General features: G+C 43.3%; 1 protein-coding gene across 2 annotated transcripts in view; it reads left to right on the forward strand.

Moving 5' to 3' along the window:
- The window catches only part of LOC124803052, a 594,138-nt gene that overhangs the window by 93,313 nt on the left and 481,446 nt on the right, over nt 1–19,379 (forward strand). For both annotated transcript variants that reach the window (XM_047264177.1, XM_047264178.1), the window contains exon 5: nt 17,230–17,298. In XM_047264177.1, coding sequence (XP_047120133.1) covers nt 17,230–17,298 — 69 coding nt within the window. The remainder of the gene's footprint in view (nt 1–17,229; nt 17,299–19,379) is intronic.

Here is a 19,379-nt window from a genome sequence, read left to right on the forward strand (position 1 = left end):
ATATGGAATACGTAGGGAATCGTACGGGCCAGTCTGAGTAATCGTAGAATAAGGGAACAGGAAGTGAGAGAGGAGGTGGTCCCTTTCGAGCTCTCCTGTGGCATTCTAAAACAAGAACAGAGGCAGAAGGCCCGAGCAAAGTGCTCTGTGCAAAAGGTGAAACACAGGAGAGACAGAGCTGAGGGCAGAAAGCGGCCCGCTCTGCGTCGGAGCTGGAGGACGAGGGACAGCTGGAGCTGCTGGAGGACGAGGGGCAGCTGGAGCTGGGCCAACTGCCTGGAGCCCCAGGCACCGCGCGGCGTGGCGTGGCGTGGCGCCATCCCCACGTCCCCTGCTGGTTATGTCCCTCTCATGATGGCCACTTTCAGTGACCAATAAGGGGCCTCTGAAATTAGAGAGGGCTGCGATACAATCTCAAATAAATTGTAAGAATAATTAAAACGTTATTGGAGGTATCAGGGTGAAATTTTCATTCTGCAGCGGATTGTGCGCTGATATGAAACTTCTGGAAAATTAAAACTATGTGGCGGGCCTACACTCGAACTCTGGACCTTTACTCTCCGTGGGCAAGACTTATCCAAGCGCAACTGAGAACCGCTACTGACACTTTGCTTCCGCCAGTACCTCGTCTTCCAGCTTCCACACTTGACAGAAGTGCTCCTACGAAGCTCGAAGTTGGCGAGGTAGGAGACGGGGTACTGGCCGAAGTAAAGCTGTGAGGAGGTGTCGCGAGTCGTGCTTGGGCAGCTCAATCGACAGAGCAGTTGCGCGGAAGCCAAACGTCCCGACTCTGAAGGCCGGTTCCCACTAGGGCTGCCGCGCGTCAAAACCGCGCGTCAGCGGCGTGGTTGCCATGGAAATGGCGTCAGCGGCAAGGCGCGGCGGGCTCTGCGTCGCGGTTTGACCATGTCGAACCGCTTCCGCTGCCGCGTGCCGCGCTCCAGGTGCGCGCCGCCAATCACAGAACGCGCTGAGCGTGACGTCAGGTACGGACTCCCGGGCCACACGAACTTTCGCCTAACCGCTGGCGCGGACGCGGCGGCAGCTATGAAACACTTATCATCCGAATCCAAGGAAACTATTCGGTAGAAAAATTTGATTCTTGGGCATGTTACAGCCTGATATCTTCTCTCGATAAAGGACCGAATTTCTTTTCGTTATTCGTCGTGGTTACTTGCTGTATCGCATTTACGTAAACCTTTACACGAAATTTTAATGAGTGTGCAGAGGTAAAAACGCATTGCGTGGACTTTGCGTACAGTTCATTTTAGGTAATACATTATTGTGTATGAAATTTAGTCAACATATCGAAATTGTTTTTAAAGCTGAGAGCAGATCGATAGCTATCACCGTTCTTGAGATATTGTCTGATATGTCGGCGGACGGGGTATGCCGTGACCGCGCGCGGGTTGCTCGGCGACGCGACCGGTACTTCGTCCTGCTCGTCGTAAACCATGTGGTTGTATCAACCGCAAATTTCGTAAACGGTTCAAGAAATCGAATTTTTTTTTTTTTTTTTTTTTTTTTTTTTTGCAAACGATAACTTGTGAAATGTCACGTATTTCATCGCATGATAAATATCCTAAATCTGTTTATCTACCAAGATATGAAAGTAACTACAGTTTTTCAGAAGGGATAGATGAATTTTTTTAAATGGCATTAATAGCATGTCGAATGAGAAGTTAAACCAAAACTAATTTGCTGGTATGTCATAAGATGTAATTTACTAAATATGTAGAGCTATTGATTATTTCCTTTCTTTTTTCTTTATCCAGTGTACTTTACTGATTCAAGACGCGTTTCGCCTTTTAATTTAAGGCATCTTCGGTGGAATCTAGAATGAGTCAGTTTTGTTTTGATCTGTGATACTTGGAGATTATAAAACAGTTCACATCTTTTTTTACGTGAATGACTGATTACTTACAGTGAATTGAGTTTTTGGCGGACATATACGTTTCCCCTCACCTGCTCACATGCTGGAGGTTGAACTAAAACTTAGATTATGGAACATAAGCACATTTTCATGTTCGCTCTTTTTTCTTCTGTCACTAGCAGTAGACGTTTTACCGAAAACTCTGATTTAAAGTCGTAACTACAGTGTGTTCACCTCATGTCCCTTCCTGTCTGGTTTGTTTATGTACATGTTGCCAACCTGCAGAATTATATGCTGAAAACTAATGTTTGTTTATTTTTGTTCTCCTTATTCTGTATGTGTGTGTGGCTAGCCAGTGATAGTTATAGAAAGTTGAAAGTGAATCCAGTAGTTGTCAGACAGTGGTTGAAAGATTTGGTGTTCAGCTGATTTCAGTTTTGGTTTAAATGTTTTAAGGAGTGCATGGAAGAGTAAATTCACTGCTTACATTAATAGATAAAATAGTAGAATAGTATTTCAACACATGATTATTATCAGAATACTATCACCCAACCCCTTTGTCCTCACTCTTTGACGCCCCACAATACGCCCTGTCAACTAACCCCTATTGTCGTCAAAGTTGTACCGTAATTTCCTCTTCCTCCTCTATTTAATTCCGTACCTCTTCTTTAGTCACACGATCCTCGTATCTAAAGTTCAGCATTCTTATGAATCACCACGTTTTGAAAGCGTCCATTGTCTTCTTGACAGAAGTGTTCATCGTCCACGTTTCATTTACATACGAGGCTGCACTCCACACAAATACCTTTGTAAAATAGTATCCAACCATTAGCATTTATATTCGGTGTGAACAAATTTTCTTTTTCAGAACGCTTTTCTTGCTATTGACAGTCTTCAGTCAGGTTTGCGTCTGCACCAGGAAATGCCTTACAATTTAAAATCTGGTTTCGAAAACTGTTCCAAATATATATTATTCTTTCGTGATTCTTAAGCAAGGTGCTGGCGATGATTACATTATGCTCTGTGGGAAATTCTATCAGGTGGCTTCCACTTTCATCCCTTCCACCTAGCCTTTGTGTTCTTACTGTTTTCGTGTACCTGCTACCGTATCACATTTTAAATTTTTGTCTCGCTTAACTATCTGAATAATCTCTTTTGTCGTATATTGTTTCAATGTGTTAGGAGACAGTGAACAATCGTGAACGGTAGTCATGAAATCTGTTTATGGTGAAATGAGAAAACATGAATAATGAAATATGTGAAAGAGTACATTGTACAGAAAATGAAAAATTGGTATGTCTTCACCCAACTTCGTCTTTCCTTCATGTAGGTGTAAGATATAGCTAATCAAACGCACCGCGCGTTTCAGTGGGTCCTGCCCCGTACCTCAGTGGCTGTCCGTCATTGGCTACCGCTAGCGTCTGCCGCTTCCAGATGGGAACCCCAATTCCGCGAGCCGCCGCGTCAAAGCGGAAAACGCTTGCCGCTGCCGCTGCCGCACGACGCGCTGCCGCGCTCTAGTGGGAACCGGCCTTGAGTCTCAGTCCGTCCCGCAAAGAGTCTACTCTATTACAGCGCCAAGAAACGACACTTCAATTCTTTTTTTAAATCTGCTTTTTAGTTTAATTCAAATATGTTAAAAGCTATTGATTTATTTTTAATACAGAGTGTTCATGCTCTCATGTGTACCAGGAGATTAGGAAAGTACCGTACAGCGGTTTTACGCAATCAGCAGAGAAGGAAAATTTGCGTTCATTACTCTTAATGTTGTGTTTCTTTCTGAAATTACATTCATAGATGGTGTGACATATACTGACCACCATGTAAGTGCGCAAAGATTTCATCAACCAGCCCGTATGACAGAAGTTTTTAGTACGCTACTGCACGGAGCTAAATCGGTCTGTAACAGGGACTCCGAGGTGAGTCATCTAGAGAACGTACTCCGGAAGAACCGCTATAGCGATCGAGACATTAAGTTGGCCATCTCTAAGAAGCAAAAGCACACAGAGTTGTCCAGTCACCAGAAAGCGATCAGCCCACCGCAGTTCTTCCATTCTTCGGAGGTACAACAGAGAAAATGGGCAGAGTCGCGGGCAGAAATGGTTTACAGTCCAATTTGCAACCGTCCAAGAAAATTAGACAGATGGTGGCCCTATTAAAAAGCAGCCTCGGTCTCGCTGTTTCTGAAGTCGGCAAAACACGTTGTGAGTGCGGCTGCAGTTCACCGGTCTGTCAGTGGAGACGCTTATAGTGCGCCGAGTGCAGGACCCTCGCCACGTTGTACGCCAAGATTTCGAGACATCTGCTGTAACCTGCGCGTTCACCGCTGCTGGGCGTTTTATTTATATCGGCGGATGAAAGTAAGTTTCTGCTTTGCCCAAGGGATATTTTTATTGCATTAACTATCGCTCCCAACGAGGTGAGACATTCGTAAATTGTTAAGAAAAGGTCGACGCCACTTAATGCTGTATCAATCTGCTGTGATAAAAGATAGAGGGGTGAGCACGTCAATTAACTACTTTATCTTATTCTTTGATAGACATTCTTCACCACCTCTAGTGAGAACACTCGTTTTATCATTCCCGCTCCGTAATTTTCTGGGGACGCTCCCTTTCCTGATCCAGTCAGCCCTCAGTGAGCGTGGAATTTTATTAACTACTGGTCAGCAACCAGGGGGAAAACCGACACAGTCTACCGGTTACTGAAGCAGTGGCTGCAAAATTGCCACTGACGAGTTTATAATTTAGCTCGACCGATTACGGGGAGGGAAAATGAGGAAGTTCCAGCCAGGAAACAGAGCGTGTATTTTCTAATTGAGTTCCTTCTTCAGGGAATCTCTGAGAAATGAAGGGCGAAGGGCACCACACGCTGACGTGTGGACACAGTGGACTCCCTTCTAGCCAACTTTTTTTTTTTTTTACTTTGAATGCATTCTGCGTTTATATTGGCCACTGATTTATTTATAAAGGGCATGTTGTAGATTGGTTACCACTGAACTCTTATTTCATCATCCTCAGAAAACATACTCATTTTGCAAAATATAACGACTTAGTCGGTATTTGTTGCGATAAATGTACAAAGCGCGGAGGTGAGGCCTCGTATGAATTGCTACGCGCACGCTACAGCAGGAAACGAGGAGGATTTTAGCGGTCAGGATAGCGCCTGGTCAAGCCCCGAGGAAAGGTACCCATAAATTCAGTCAACATGCATTAGATGTGGCAAAAATCGAACATAAAATGCCTCTAATAAATAGGTATAGTAGAACAGAGCACCGAGAAAAAAGCAGAGATTGGAGAACGGGAAAGCGAAGTATGGAAAGCATATCAAATTTCGCATTCGTAGCCCGCCGAGCTTAGAGGAAATACGACGAATAACCTAGCAGGCGGTATGGCACTTCAAAAATCGATTCTATTCGTTCTGTAATTTTGTGCGCAAATGAACTTTAGGGTTGAGCTACTTCTAATGATTCTGGGCTGTATCTGAGAAATATTCTGCCCTCCGGCATTGTGCCTGCAACCACGTGGGTCTACCAAGGGACCCCATCTGATTTCTACCACAAATAAAACAGAGTAAATAATTTATAAAATGTGCCGTGAAGCAGCTAAAACTGATTTGATTAAGTTCATTTCGTAGCACAAATCGCCTACGATCATCTACACTCGCTTTATCCGGAATACGGTGCACACGCGAAGCGTAGGAAATAAGTGTCATGTACCACAAAGAAACACCTATTAAAATTCGAATATTTCAACCTGAAACATAACCATTCGCTGATATTTAACATCTCACATGAGTTTAGTCTAAATATGATATCGAAATAACCATGGATAGCAAACCCATGAACTCCCTACCATAGGTCACGAAACAATGGACATGCACTTTTACTGCAGTGTAAACGTATTTCTGCCTAATAAATTGAAAAATGAGCACAATTGCTGCAATAGATTTACCTATTCAACCTAATGCTGCAAATAAAAATGGATTAGATCACACATAACACATTCTGATACCTTATTCCAGCAAACTCGAGACGGACGCACTGAAGGCACGTCCGCTCACTTACCCGTCTTCTTTTACTCTCTTCGAAAAAAGGCGGATGTCCGGAGGTGCCTAGTGGGGGGAACAGCCGAGCCAGTTGGCTATGACCAACCTCACCACCACAAATGTGAAGTTTTCGGAGTATCTTTGGTCACGACCTACCCGTGTTCCATCTCTGCCACTACCCCAGAGAAATGAAGTTGGCACCACTACAGAAGACCCTCTAACAAGATTCGTCTGCTAGGTTTGAGCTACAGATGACCATGATTTAGGAACAGGTGGGAAGAGCGTTTGGGATACATTTCACAGTCACCTCTCACAAAAAATGAAAATGATTAAAAACATACACTGATATTCTCTATAAAATGCATCATCCGTTTGCATAGGAGTTGCGCCGTGCCCTTGGCAGGGTCACGTCGTAAGAAAAATTTGGATATTTCTGGTAAGGTCTTATGGGACCAAACTTCTGAGGTCATCAGTCCCTAAGCCTACACACTACTTGATCTAACTTAAACTAACTTACGCTATGGACAACACACACACCCATGCCCGAAGGAGGACTCGAACCTCCGACGTGCGGAGCTGCACGGACCCTGCCAAGCGCCTCGTAAGAGAAATCGGCGGAAGAGCCACCTGATTAATTTTCTCCCGAAGACGAAAGTTTGGAAAAGAACGATCAGGGAATTTTACTGCTTATTATCATGGAACGGCTACAGTAGCGCCTTTTCATTACCCCATGCTTGGATGGAACGAATGGTCCGGAATGTTCTTCCCATGGGCGGATGATTTCGGTCCATTTCGTCGATGAATGATTTTCACAACAATTACCAAAAATCAACATAAAAAATCCCAAAGTCATATAGAAGTCGCCCTTGGGGTTATGTGGCCTGCCAGAGTACTGACAGTACTCTTGTGAGGTTCCCAACACAAAATATTTAAGAATCAGAATTGGCACTACTAGAACTACAATCAAACAAAAAAAAATAAAAGTGTGTGAACGTTACTTATGAAAACCTCAAATGGTATGAAAGTTTATTGGCTCACTGTCCAGCGAGGCTGGCAAAAGTGATTGAACAAATGAGACCGATTAAAAGTCAATCATCATAAAAAAAATGCTCTCACTGTTATTTATAGCTGATAATCTTGTAGACAAATATGATGACCATGAACTCAAGTCACTGATAGTTAAAAGAAAAGGAACTTCAAAATACTCTGTCAGTAGTCAGTGCAATTCTACTACAACAGATTAACAGTACATAAAAATCAAATACGTACTGATTGACAGCCCAATGGTCCGCGTGAGCATGACACTTCAATACTAAAGTTAGGCAAAGACAAATGAAATGGAACAGAAATCTCAGTGGGTGGCACATTACAGTGAAAACACTCGTTACTCGTTTCACGACCACAAATTAGCCGTGACGGCGGTCTCCATCTTTGTCCTGATTGGAGGAGCTGAAAGGTTTGTTTCGATAAACCTGCACTTACTTTTCCCCAATCGGGTTGTACTGAAGTTCAAGCAAAGCTTTGACAGGCAAACTCAACTGCTTCATTGCAGAGTCCATAGTGAGTAAAGCAAAGCTGAAGAAATTTAAAGTATTCAAACATTTGAGCTCGCCACTGGGACGTTTAATTCACTCGTCGAAGGATGTGTTTAGAGACAAATATATGGGAAGATGGCCAATGTTTTGACAATGACAATATACAAAAGAGTATGCACAGTAGAACGCAAAATCACAGATTGCATAAAAAAACAAAAAAAAAAAACGATGACGGCCTGCTTGTTTTCAGTTTTTCTTCAGTTTGTCACACGACATTTCCACTGGGTGTCTACGGGTGCTGGGGTGGACGTCTCTTCTAAAGGCGACTTGGAGGATACTGTACTGCAGAACCACTACAATGTAATAGGGGATATACGTGGCGGCGCTGGAGAATAACGTCCATTGCCTCACCCGAGCCTTCTCCGAAAATCAGCCAGTAAGACCCCGCGTTTTGCCCAGATCCTCTTCCTATGTCCATAACAGAGGAACGGATTGATGTTCGAGGTTGACAGGATCTCGCAGTTTGTGGACTCCGTTTCGTGGCGCAGAAACCAGCTTGGTGGTAGGCGGTTGTACTTTATGGGGGAGGTGTGTCTTTGGCGCGACACGCCCCCATCGGTAATCCAACTCGGAGTCGACGTCACTGTGGTGCAGGCACCGCAGCGGTGTGTGTCTGCGCCGTATGGGTTTGCATTTGGCTCCGCGCGGCTCGGTTCGGCGCTCCCTCTCGATGAGTCGATGCTCTCTGCGTCTTCCGTCTTCTTGTTGTGCAGTCTGATGTTACGCTAGGCGGAAATTGAGGAGCGTGTAGCGCGGCGCAGCGCAGCTCCCGTTTCTGTAGCTTCACAGGTTCAAATGAGACCGCGCAAATTGCGACGCTAGTGGAACGGGACACGCGCCTGCGCGAGGTCGCCCGGCGTTGTGGTTGCGTTGCGGCACAGTTTCTCGCGCCGTGCGCCACGCGAAAACAGAAGGGGAGGAGGAGGAGGGGGGGGGGGGGAGCGGGAAGGCACTCCTGCCATATGCTCACTTCGGCATGGTGCATATGGGCAGTGGAAGTTCTAACAACCCTACCACAACAAAGGCTCTGAGCACTATGGGACTTAACATCTGTGGTCATCAGTCCCCTAGAACTTAGAACTACTTAAACCTAACTAACCTAAGGACATCACACACATCCATGCCCGAGGCAGGATTCGAACCTGCGACCGTAGCAGTCGCGCTGTTCCGGACTGAGAGCCTAGAACCGCGAGACCACCGCGGCCGGCTCCACAACAAAGGTCAAAAATTAATTATGATTGTAGTGTTGCTCAAGCTGCTATAAATACTGCGTTTTCGGGCAACAACAAAGTTATATTATGTGGCAAGTGTCATTAGAGCACAGTTAATAAAGTCGTTTCTTGAAATAGTGGATAAACTAGGCACTCATCTTTTCGTGTTTCCCACGCTGGTATCTTTGCGAACTCATGGCTCAGTCGTCGAAAATTTAGGTAGTGACGATTCCAATCTCGGATGCAAAGAGGCCTAGGTGTTATTCTGCGATATTGAAAAGTTTTATAGATGTGTTTCGTAAACCATTCTTGAAGATTAAACTTTGCAAGTTAGGACAATGGTGATGTAAAAAATTAATCAGCACTCCGAATTTAAGTTACACTTCTTCTTTATTACTTTTGTTGCAATATGACGTAACTCGTTCCAAGACATCACTTCACAATATGAAACATACTTGAAAATATCTTCCTCACTGTTAAAGTTCACATTTCATAAATTGACTACAATTTGCGTCTTTTTAACATGACGACCAAAACTTGACTCTCTAATAACCGCTTACGCGCCCAAAAATCAGAGTTACGAGTACGTCAGTGATCATAATGACAAAAGAAAGAATACACGTAAGAATAATATCATTGCAATATAAACATATCGATGTATCGAAGTACCTCTGCATTAATGAAATCAAATCTGAATGTTGTCATAGAAATATGTTGACTATTTTACAGAAACACAGTAGAATATTGCTGGTATCGAGAGGTTGAGGTGAGGTGCTGTAATGGTTACGTAATTCAAGTACCATTACAAAGTGTTGCCCGTCCGAAAAATACGGCCTTACTGTACACTGAGTTTTATTGTCACTGATATTGATGTTGATTGGCGAGGAAGGGAAAGCAGTAGGCATCCGTTGAGGTGATGAAGTTAAACATTTTATGACAAACGTGATGGTTTAGTTCAGTAAAAAGTGGTTGAAGGCAGGCCTAGAGAAGCTGCCGAAACTGAATGGGCTGCTGCCCAAGAGAGCAGGGGAGGAGAGAGTCTAACCGGGTCGGATGCAGAAGAGAACGGAGGGCGTGTCCGCTCCTGGGGGCTGGCCGCGGCTCCACCCCTACGTGGCCACCTGCAAACCTCCCTATTGCACAAGCAAATTGTAGACGCGCGGTTCGGTAGCGTTACATCGTCAGCAACACGTGAGTTTAGCAGCTGATAGTTCAACACGTGAGTTTCGAAGTGGTTCTGCCCGGTATAATGCAACGTGAGCTGAATCTAGCCGCCAGGCAGACGGCACTGGCGAACATCAGTTGAAATATAAAAATCTAAATTTTTATAGTATTACATCCAGTCAGTAACGGCCCCCACTGTACAATGACTAGTGTTTCGTTCTTCATTGTTTAAGCACTCTATCTCTTTTCGTTAGTTCATAATAGTTTTCAGCTACATATATCTGTATACTTTTTGTTTTGTTTATTCTTTTGCCAAGAACAATGCGCAGTTGAATAACTGGTGCACCATTAGTCACTCGAAGTGTATCTTCTGCCTCCACAGTGTTTTCAGCTCGTAGGAAGGGACAGACGATTCGTGGTGAGGGTAGTGAATAAGGAAGTAAGGAATACCGTAAAATCGTGTGATCTAGAAGCAAAGCAGGAAAGTAAAACAAGCTTATCTACTTCCCACACAATGGGCGATTTATTTTTGTGTGAATTGTTAACCTTTTCTCATTTGAAGAAGCATCACCATTTACGAGTAACGGCAACATTTCTCTTGTTGACAGGGTTGATAGCCCTTCTTTTGCCAAAACACAATGTAATTCGCACAAACTCATTTTTTCAGCAGCTATTGTGACAGAATTTTGAAACGGAGTGTCTCATTAAATACGTAATTGGCGACCAGAAAGCTCAATAGCTTACAATAAAAGTCATTGTGTCGGTTTGTGGTAAGATAGAAGAAATATCATGTTTACTTTCATACTAGGAAACTGTTCGCTCAAATGGCTCAAATGGCTCTGAGCACTATGGGACTTAACATCTGAGGTCATCAGTTCCCTAGAACTTACAGCTACTTAAACCTAACTAACCTAAGGACATCACACACATCCATGCCCGAGGCAGGATTCGAACGTGCGACCATAGCGTTCGCTCGGTTACAGATTGAAGCGCCTAGTACCGCTCGGCCACAATGGCCGGCTTAGGAAACTGTTGTCTCACTAGTTGTCCATAACTCTTAAAGAATTACAGTCACTGGAATGAATGAAACATAATAGTACAACTTCTCATATATCGTCATAGATCAGTGTGTTAACGAATTGGCCAAGTACTCTCCTTCTTGTGTGCCATCGTTCGCCAAAATCTCGTTTCGATGTCTCGAGCGGAGCTGGCTGAGTGCGGCCGCCATTGGGGAACACTTTTAACTGATTTCAAAATGCACAATAGATTACGTGTACAAATAACGCCGTACAGGCAAAGCGAGGTATGTGTCGGATACTGCCTTACATCCTGCAGATTTAATGTTTGTGGGAGTTAGCTGGTGAGACCTGCTGGGTTGCATACTCTTTCAGTCTTGAGTTCCTGATAGACTTTAAATGTCTGTGTGATTAATACAATGTTCAAAAATATAAAAGATTCATTGTGATCCTTATTTGAGTCCCTAAAATCTACAAACAATACACAAAAAAGCAAAAAATAAAATAAAACCTGTACTATAAATGAGCACCACTTCTGCATCTGTGGTTCTAAACAAAACAAAACAAAAAAAAAGTAAACAGAGATAACTGTTGACAATGTGGTCTTACACGTTCTAGAGTTTTTGACAAGATTTCAGTTGCGGTCAGTCAACGTTAATGTGGCTGAATGTATAAATCTATTCAGAAAAAAAATTAAAATAAAATAAAACTTACGTTAACGTCACATGACAATCCTGAACAAAGAGGAATGTATGAGTGTCAACCATTATGTTCCTAAGACAAAATATTAATTTTGGGCTCTAGGGTGCTGTAGAACTATACACGACTGTGGGCAACGGACTGCCTTTAAAAGAAAAGTATGATTATTTCTTTTTTTTGTGGGGAGTAAGGTGCCTTAAAGGCACATTAATATGGGCGCTTAACTACCTTCGTCAAGAAGATGTTTAATTGATAGATAGTCATCATTAGCATATTTTCTAGTATGATGTGATATCCTGACACAGGTGATGGTATATAAAGGGGTCAATTCGTAGGTTTTGAGGTGTTCCGACACTGGTTCGGATAGGCGTTGTTATTAGTATGCGTACCCAGTCACCTGTCTACTCTACTTTTAGTTAGGGTTGTTATTTGTAACAACTCAGACCTTGAGATTATGCAACAGTTTCTACTTCACTCTATTTGCTGATGCACGGTTAACATTGGAAGTTAATCCACATAGCCTCGAGGCGTGATTGGGAGGTAAATACAAGCAAGTCTTAGGATATCAAATTATCCTGTTTGGTGTTAGCCACATCTAAACTTTGATCAGGTCTCACGTGCACATAAGATACTCAGTGTTCGTTCTAGAGGTTATTCTTCTAGAGCGGACGACACCTAATAAACTTTTTGTTTTTATTATCCAGCACGTGTGCTGTTCATATAACGGGTTAGAAAGTCACTGGTCGAGCAGGCGCTTCTGCCGTACTCTCATATATGCAGATTCAGACTAATTTTACAGAGGACATAGCAATGGGTTCATGGGACGATGCAATACTTTACCAACGTTACCACAGTTGTTTTCTGCTAGCGCTGTGACAGCTTTCTGCTGCCGCTGTGTAGGTTCTGCTTCTCGGTTGAGGGATTGCTGATAATGAGCTGTCTTTGCTGTGGCAACTTCCTGGTATTTTAGCACATCTTTCCGCTATTCCTCGACTTGCTCCTTTTGTTTCTTACACGTCTCGGCCCACACTATGGGCGTTGCTGTCTGTCTGCGTCGATTGCTCTCCTGCTGCGGTCTTGTTTGTGTGACCCTTCCTCACAGTGCCGGTTGTGCTTTCCGAAATTCCTGGAACACTGATCGTAGGGCTCTCCCCTCTGTCAGGGTACCTTCTGTAAACTTACATTATTGTGTAAAAAATAAAAACAATCAAATAATGGCGCTTCTATGGCAAAAACAGTCTCCGCTGCGGGCCGTTTATAAACAACAAAATAGAAGAACGCGCAGCATCTTTATCGACGGGCGCTGGCGCTCCGAAACGCGCAATTACTACACAACCCAACTACATTTTATATGCTGAATTCTCCGTTTCCCATCCATTAGAGAAATCTAGGACAATCTCTCCCGTTCCTGCGTGGTTACAACGTATCTGTGGAGGTGCTTTGACACCGGAAGACAGTCTCAGTTTAATTGAGAACTGACAGTTTATCACCGCACATATACAGAAAGAAAGACATATTTCAAAAATGGTTCAAATGGCTCTGAGCACTATGGGACTTAACATCTGTGGTTATCAGTCCCGTAGAACTGAGAACTACTTAAACCTAACTAACCTAAGGACATCACACACATCCATGCCCGAGGAAGGATTCGAAGCTGCGAACGTAGCGGTCACGCGGTTCTACACTGAAGCGCCTACAACCGCACGGCCACACCGGCCGGCAGACATATTTCAAAGGAACTATTTCTAATGTTACAATGATGACATGTTTACTATAGGAGAAATACATCAAACATGCGGTTTGAAGTGCATACTCGCCTGATATGTGTGCAGGAAATCTACCCTGAGGAGGATCTCAACTGCGAGCGATGGGATAGCTAGAAAGACCGCCGAAACTGAGTGCGACTGACAGGTAAAGTCTAACTGCAGTTGGTGTCTAACGTCGGCGCATTTGTCTTGCACGGCGCCACGTACTTTGGGCCGTTGTAACGGTGATGTCGGCCACCCGCGGCCAGCGCTGCATCTGTGTAACACGTCTTCGCGTGTTACCGAGGCCTGGCTGCCCGAGTCAAGCAAAGAGAGTACGGTAATTCTAGCTATCCATTTTGATATTTACGACCGGGCATTTTACATACACTGTTTCGTCCCCTTTTTCAAGCAAGAAATATCCCGGTCCCGTTTCCTACCTCTGTTCCGCCGTGTATCGTGCCGTCCGCACGTCGGTGCTGTGTGTTTGCATTTGCGTCACGCCTTTCTTCGATGTGGCGAAGGTCCAGGCGAGAGCCATTCTACCGCATCTCCCGCTGCGCGCCTGTCTCCCAAATTGCGTCGTGTGTCCCGTTCGTACTGCCTGTACGTGAAATTCGTTGAAATCTGACGTTTTCTGTTTTCTACTCCATAATGTACTTTGGACTTTCCTGAACATTATATAACACATTAAAAGCAAATTATAAACAGCCTACCAGTTGCAATGGATAAAGAATTCTTTACCTAGGTTTCAACAAATTTAAATTTGTCTTCTTCAGAAGGTGGCAATTTTACATTAGTATGGACATTAGTATGTACTAATTTATATTTACGTGACTAACCCTATTTCTAGGGATATATTTTAAGTTTGACGAATGGATCTATGCCGACATTTGTAAAAACGGCGATGGCACATTAATCCATACTAATGTAAAATTGCCACCTTCTGAAGAAGACAAATTTAAATTTGTTGAAACCTAGGTAAAGAATTCTTTATCCATTGCAACTGGTCGGCTGTTTATAATTTTATTACGTGGAACCGTTGCTGTTGTGCAGCTATGTTTAAAATACATTAAAATCAGACAATTGTGAGACCTTCAAATAATATTTTGAATGTTGACGTGTGATTATCGGCTATTTTTGTAGTAAGTCAACTTCTATTGGTTTTTATACGTAAATAAAATGACTGAGCGTAAAAGTAACTTGAAGAAACGCTAATTTGCGGGTAACAGATATGTGAGACCTGCATATTTTTCTGAAGCACTTTCTTTCATAGAATATCAACCGCTGAAAAGCCGCGTCATGCTTTTTGTCCACCTCCGCCCCTGTACGAATCTACACATAAACATTCTCTTCTTTTGGGACTGATGGAGGCAATCAAACGTATTTACAGAGATCTGGCAACTCCTGAGCTATTAAAGAAGTGTTTAGATGGGAAGACCCAGAATGTTAATGAGTCCTTCAGTAACGTTGTCTGGTGCCGTGAGCCTAAAAATGTATTTGTTGGCCTGATGACTCTAAAGATAGCAATGTCTGATGATGTAATAACTTTTAATGGTGGGAACTATGAAAGACTTAAGGTTCTGGAGAAGTTAGGGGTGAGATTTGAACAGAACACAGCTAAAGGACTGTGGGAACTGGATGAGGTTCGTGTACGTGAAGTAGAGTTAGCTGCTCAGCAAATGACAAAAGAAACAAGAGAGAAAAGGAGGGAGGCAAGCACTGGGCTGTTGTGACACTGAAGAAGACACAGACTGTGGGCCAGGGCAATTCTAGAGCTTAAAAGACGCAGAAATGTAGGTCTGTATAAGAACTTGTAACAGATATCTCTGAACTACTTTTTTGCAATAAATGACCCGTTTTCTAAAAAAGTACTGATGGTAGAGACATGAAATTTTCGTAGCATGCCAAGTGTGAGATTCAACACATATGGAAGTAGAATAATTAAAATATCCTAAGTTGTTTTGTTCTTAAGTTCATTTATTTAAAAAATTCTGTCAAAAAATTGAGTGTTTGAAAAAAAAATAACATGCCTCCACAATACAATTTTAGTAATATTTCTAGTTCAGTGTATCTAGAAGAATGCATTCAATAATTATGGGAAATTGTAAGTTGGTGCCTTAAAAAGTTTCCAAGATAATGGGTCACAAAATTCGGTAATGCATCATTGGCGGCACAGGGCATACGAGTGCCCCCCTTAACGCCAGTTGCTCCGGCCTACGGTGCCCGTTTCCTCGCGGGAAGTTTCGAGCCTGTCACGATCGACGGCCGATTCTCGATGGCGGTGTAGGTTCCTCCCTCTTCGTGGGAGCGCCATTTTGTCGTACTCGAGGTTTGCCTGGATCTTGTAGGAGGTGCTGAACGGAGGTGTGATATTGCAGCCCCAAATTTCGGAGGCAACTTAGTCCAACAAATCCTTATCAACTCCGCCGCTAAGCAGGATTGTCGACGTATTGGTTTCGTCGCACGAGATCTCTGAAAGACGCGACGGGGTCAGCATGTGAGCAGTCATTGTAATCTGGCAGCACAATTATTGGAAGCTCTGTCCGCTACTGTTGTGAGACGGACCAAAACCCCCGAATAAATGCGGCACACGACGTACATTGCTCTGATAACGGTTGCTTTCTGACGGCTGCCTTGATTCTCAAATGATTGTACACGAATCTGATTCTGAGCGCTTCGCCCCAGGAAGCGGGCAAAGTATGATCGAACTGTGAAATTTACGCTTTGGCGTGTTGCAAATTTGAGGCGTCGGGGACAGTCGAGTGTTTTGACACTGAGACGAAGTGCTTTTCGCATTTTTCCTCGTTTTCTGACGTGCTCGCTGTGCCGTGAGTGGGAATCGGGTTGCCGCGCACCCTTCGTAAGGTGCTCAGTCGTTCCTGCAGTTCCCGCAATTCTTCGTCGTCGTCACTAACGTTTGTTGTTGTTGTTGTTGTTGTTGTTGTTGTTGTCGTTGTGTACGAATTCCTAAGCGACCAAACTGCTGAGGTCATCGGTCCCTAGACCTACACACTTCTTAAACTAACGTGTGCTAAGAACAACACACACGCCAGAGGGAGCACTCGAACCTCCAGCGGGAAGGACCGCGCAATCCGGGACATGGCGCGTCCCACCCGGCCGGCCATTCCGCGCGGCCACTAGCGTTTGTACGTCGGCCTACGCCACGAGCGCTATTATTGTCGTTCTTATTTTTAGGATCAATATTATGCAAATGATCAATTACTCATTAAATACTGATAATTTGGACAGTGCTAATAAAGGTATTGTTAGAATAACGCGAGAATAAAAAAAAGCACCAGCAGCTGGATAGTGTAAGAGTAAAAGCAAAAGTTTCTCTCTTCAATGAGGCTGCTCTCTCTCCTTTCATAAAATTGTCAGTGTGAGCAGGAGAGTGATAGCTGTAACCGGTCGCTGATATCACTTTACATACGATGCTGAAGTTCCTGCTGCTGCCAGTCAGTGATTACCTTGACCCATTCAACACTCCTGACTTTACAATGGTATTTTCAGATCACGATGTATGAATGAATGGAGAAATGAATTGGGCATGTGTGTGTGTGTGGGTGGTTGGGTGTTTCTTTGAGGGAAAGAGGTGAAATGGTTTTGTGTGTAGTGTCAGCAAAGAAGAAAAAGTCAGAGGAATTCTGGTTACTCTGAAATATGGAGGACAGTTTTGTAATACTACACACACATTCTTTTATGTACCTGACTTTCAATCAGACATACCTGACATCTGATATATCCAACCAAGTTTAGCTCATGGTCCACTGTTTCACTTGCTTTTCCCCAGTGTTCAGTAGTTTTATGTTTTGCTCACGCAAATATGGAGGAAAAGCAATGATGACGACAATGTAATTGAATATTTCTCTGTTGTTGCAGAGCGGGAATTTCTTAAGAAAAAGGAGAAGCATAATTTCATGGAAAAATTTACCACTGCACCTTACGATGGTAAGTATAGATGTTTTCCTTCCTTTGTCGAGAGATGATGTGCTTTTTTGCACTTATCTAATAACCTATAATAATAATAATAATAACAATTATTATTATTATTATTATTACTATTACTATTATTATAGATAGGGTCATGAACAACTAAAATTTACCTAATAAACCATGTGAATGATTTGATACGAATAACTATATTATGGAAGTGTACCATCTGTTCAAGTTTGCGCACATTTCTGCTGTTTGAAATGTTATGATATCTCCATAATTACCTTAGTATTTCATTATTAACTAACTGACTACCCGACATAGCACGCTTATGTATTTATTTCAGTTCATCCCTTCCTTCTCCCCCTCTGACCAACCCCTCCCTCCGCTCTCTCTATTACTCTAATGCTCTCACTTCTCTTTCTCAATCTATTCCTTCCCACTCTCTCCATCCTCTCCTGCCCCTCACCGGTCCCTCTGCAATTCCCTTCTCACTTTGTCGATCTCCTACTTCCCCCTCACTCTGACCATCACCAACCGCCTCTCACTCTTTCCCTGTGCTATCCCCTTCTCTCTTTCTCCATCTCTTTCTTCCCCCCCCCCCCCCCCGTCTCTCTCTCTCTGTCCACCCCTCCCACCTTTTTCTCTGTCGCTCTGCTGTTCCCTCCCATCATTGTCTATCTCTTTCTTCCCCTCTCTCTGTCCATCCCCTCCCACCCCTCTCCCTAGCCCTCTGCTATTCCTTCCTCTATTTGTCCATCTCACCCTTCGCTCACTCTTTTTCCATCCTTCATATGCTGCTCTCTCTCTCTCTCTCTCTCTCTCTCTCGCCCTGCTACCTCCTCTTGTCAATGTCCATCTCTAACTTCCCTCTCTCTCTTTCAATCTCCTCCCACCCCTCTCTCTCTGTGCTGCTGCGACTCCCTCCTCTCTTCGTTTGCCTCATCTCTGTCTCTGTACATTTCCTCTTTCCTTTCTATGTCCATCACCTTTTCTCCTCTCACCCTTTCTGCCTCCTTTGCTTTCCTTTCTCTTTCAGTCTTCTCCTTTCCTCTCCATATGAATAATGTTCTGGATACACTCAGCGATATACGTGGATGCTGTCTGGTACATGTGTTGAGAATAGAGTACGTAACAAAGAAGTAATAAATTTAAACATCATGACTTCATGCCTGATGCACCAGATTTACTGCATGAACAGCGAGAATGTAGTAAGTGATACACAATTTTCCTTTCATCATTCTGTGGGTTCTAACAGAGGAAAATTGTATGAAGGTTAGAAATTACGTAAAACATTTATATTTATTGCAAGTTACTAAGTGCTCTCGTTGTCAGATACCTGGTAGGGTGCAAAGTAGTATCTATACACTATGCTACATGCACATTATGCCAGAAATAGTGTGCAAGTATCGACTGAAATATACTGAAGATTCATTACTATCAATTGTACTACGCAGAAAATATCGACCGAAAAAAGCATTTTCAGAAATATGACAAAGTTCAAAAGTCAAAGAGTAAATAGCTTCTTCAACGAGTAAATGTTTCCTTAATTCACGTAATAGTATTCAAATCACTAAATAACATCTACTAGAAACTTTCTAAAGTAGCCTGAGATCTTCCTAAGAGCTCGAGCTATATCGTTACCAAATTTTATCAGAATCGTGCCAGCGGATTGGTAATACTAAATTTAAACGTCATGCACCGTGTGGTCGTTTTTCACGTGTCTCAGTGTTTATGACGCCATATCTCCAGACCTGTGTCAGGCAGGCGGTCCTTACCCCCACAGCGATTATTGCCTGATAGTGAAGGATATGTTCCGTAGTTTGGTTGAAATTGGTGCAGTGGTTTATGAGGACGTGCGGCGTACACAAATAATCACACATCTATTTTTGTAATGTGCGTAGTTTAAATCAGGCAGTCTCTGGTCCACTGTAATTATTAATATGCGTCAATGATCTCCCACTAAATGTGGGAAATCATTAAAACTATGAAACTATTTGAAGATAACACAGGTATCATTGAAAGAGATGTGGAGTGTGATGTAAATTATATGCCGAATAGCATATCGAGCAAGACAGCCCTGAAGTTTGTGAAGA

The sequence above is a fragment of the Schistocerca piceifrons genome, chromosome 6 (assembly GCF_021461385.2).
Source record: "Schistocerca piceifrons isolate TAMUIC-IGC-003096 chromosome 6, iqSchPice1.1, whole genome shotgun sequence".
Lineage (NCBI taxonomy): Eukaryota > Metazoa > Arthropoda > Insecta > Orthoptera > Acrididae > Schistocerca > Schistocerca piceifrons.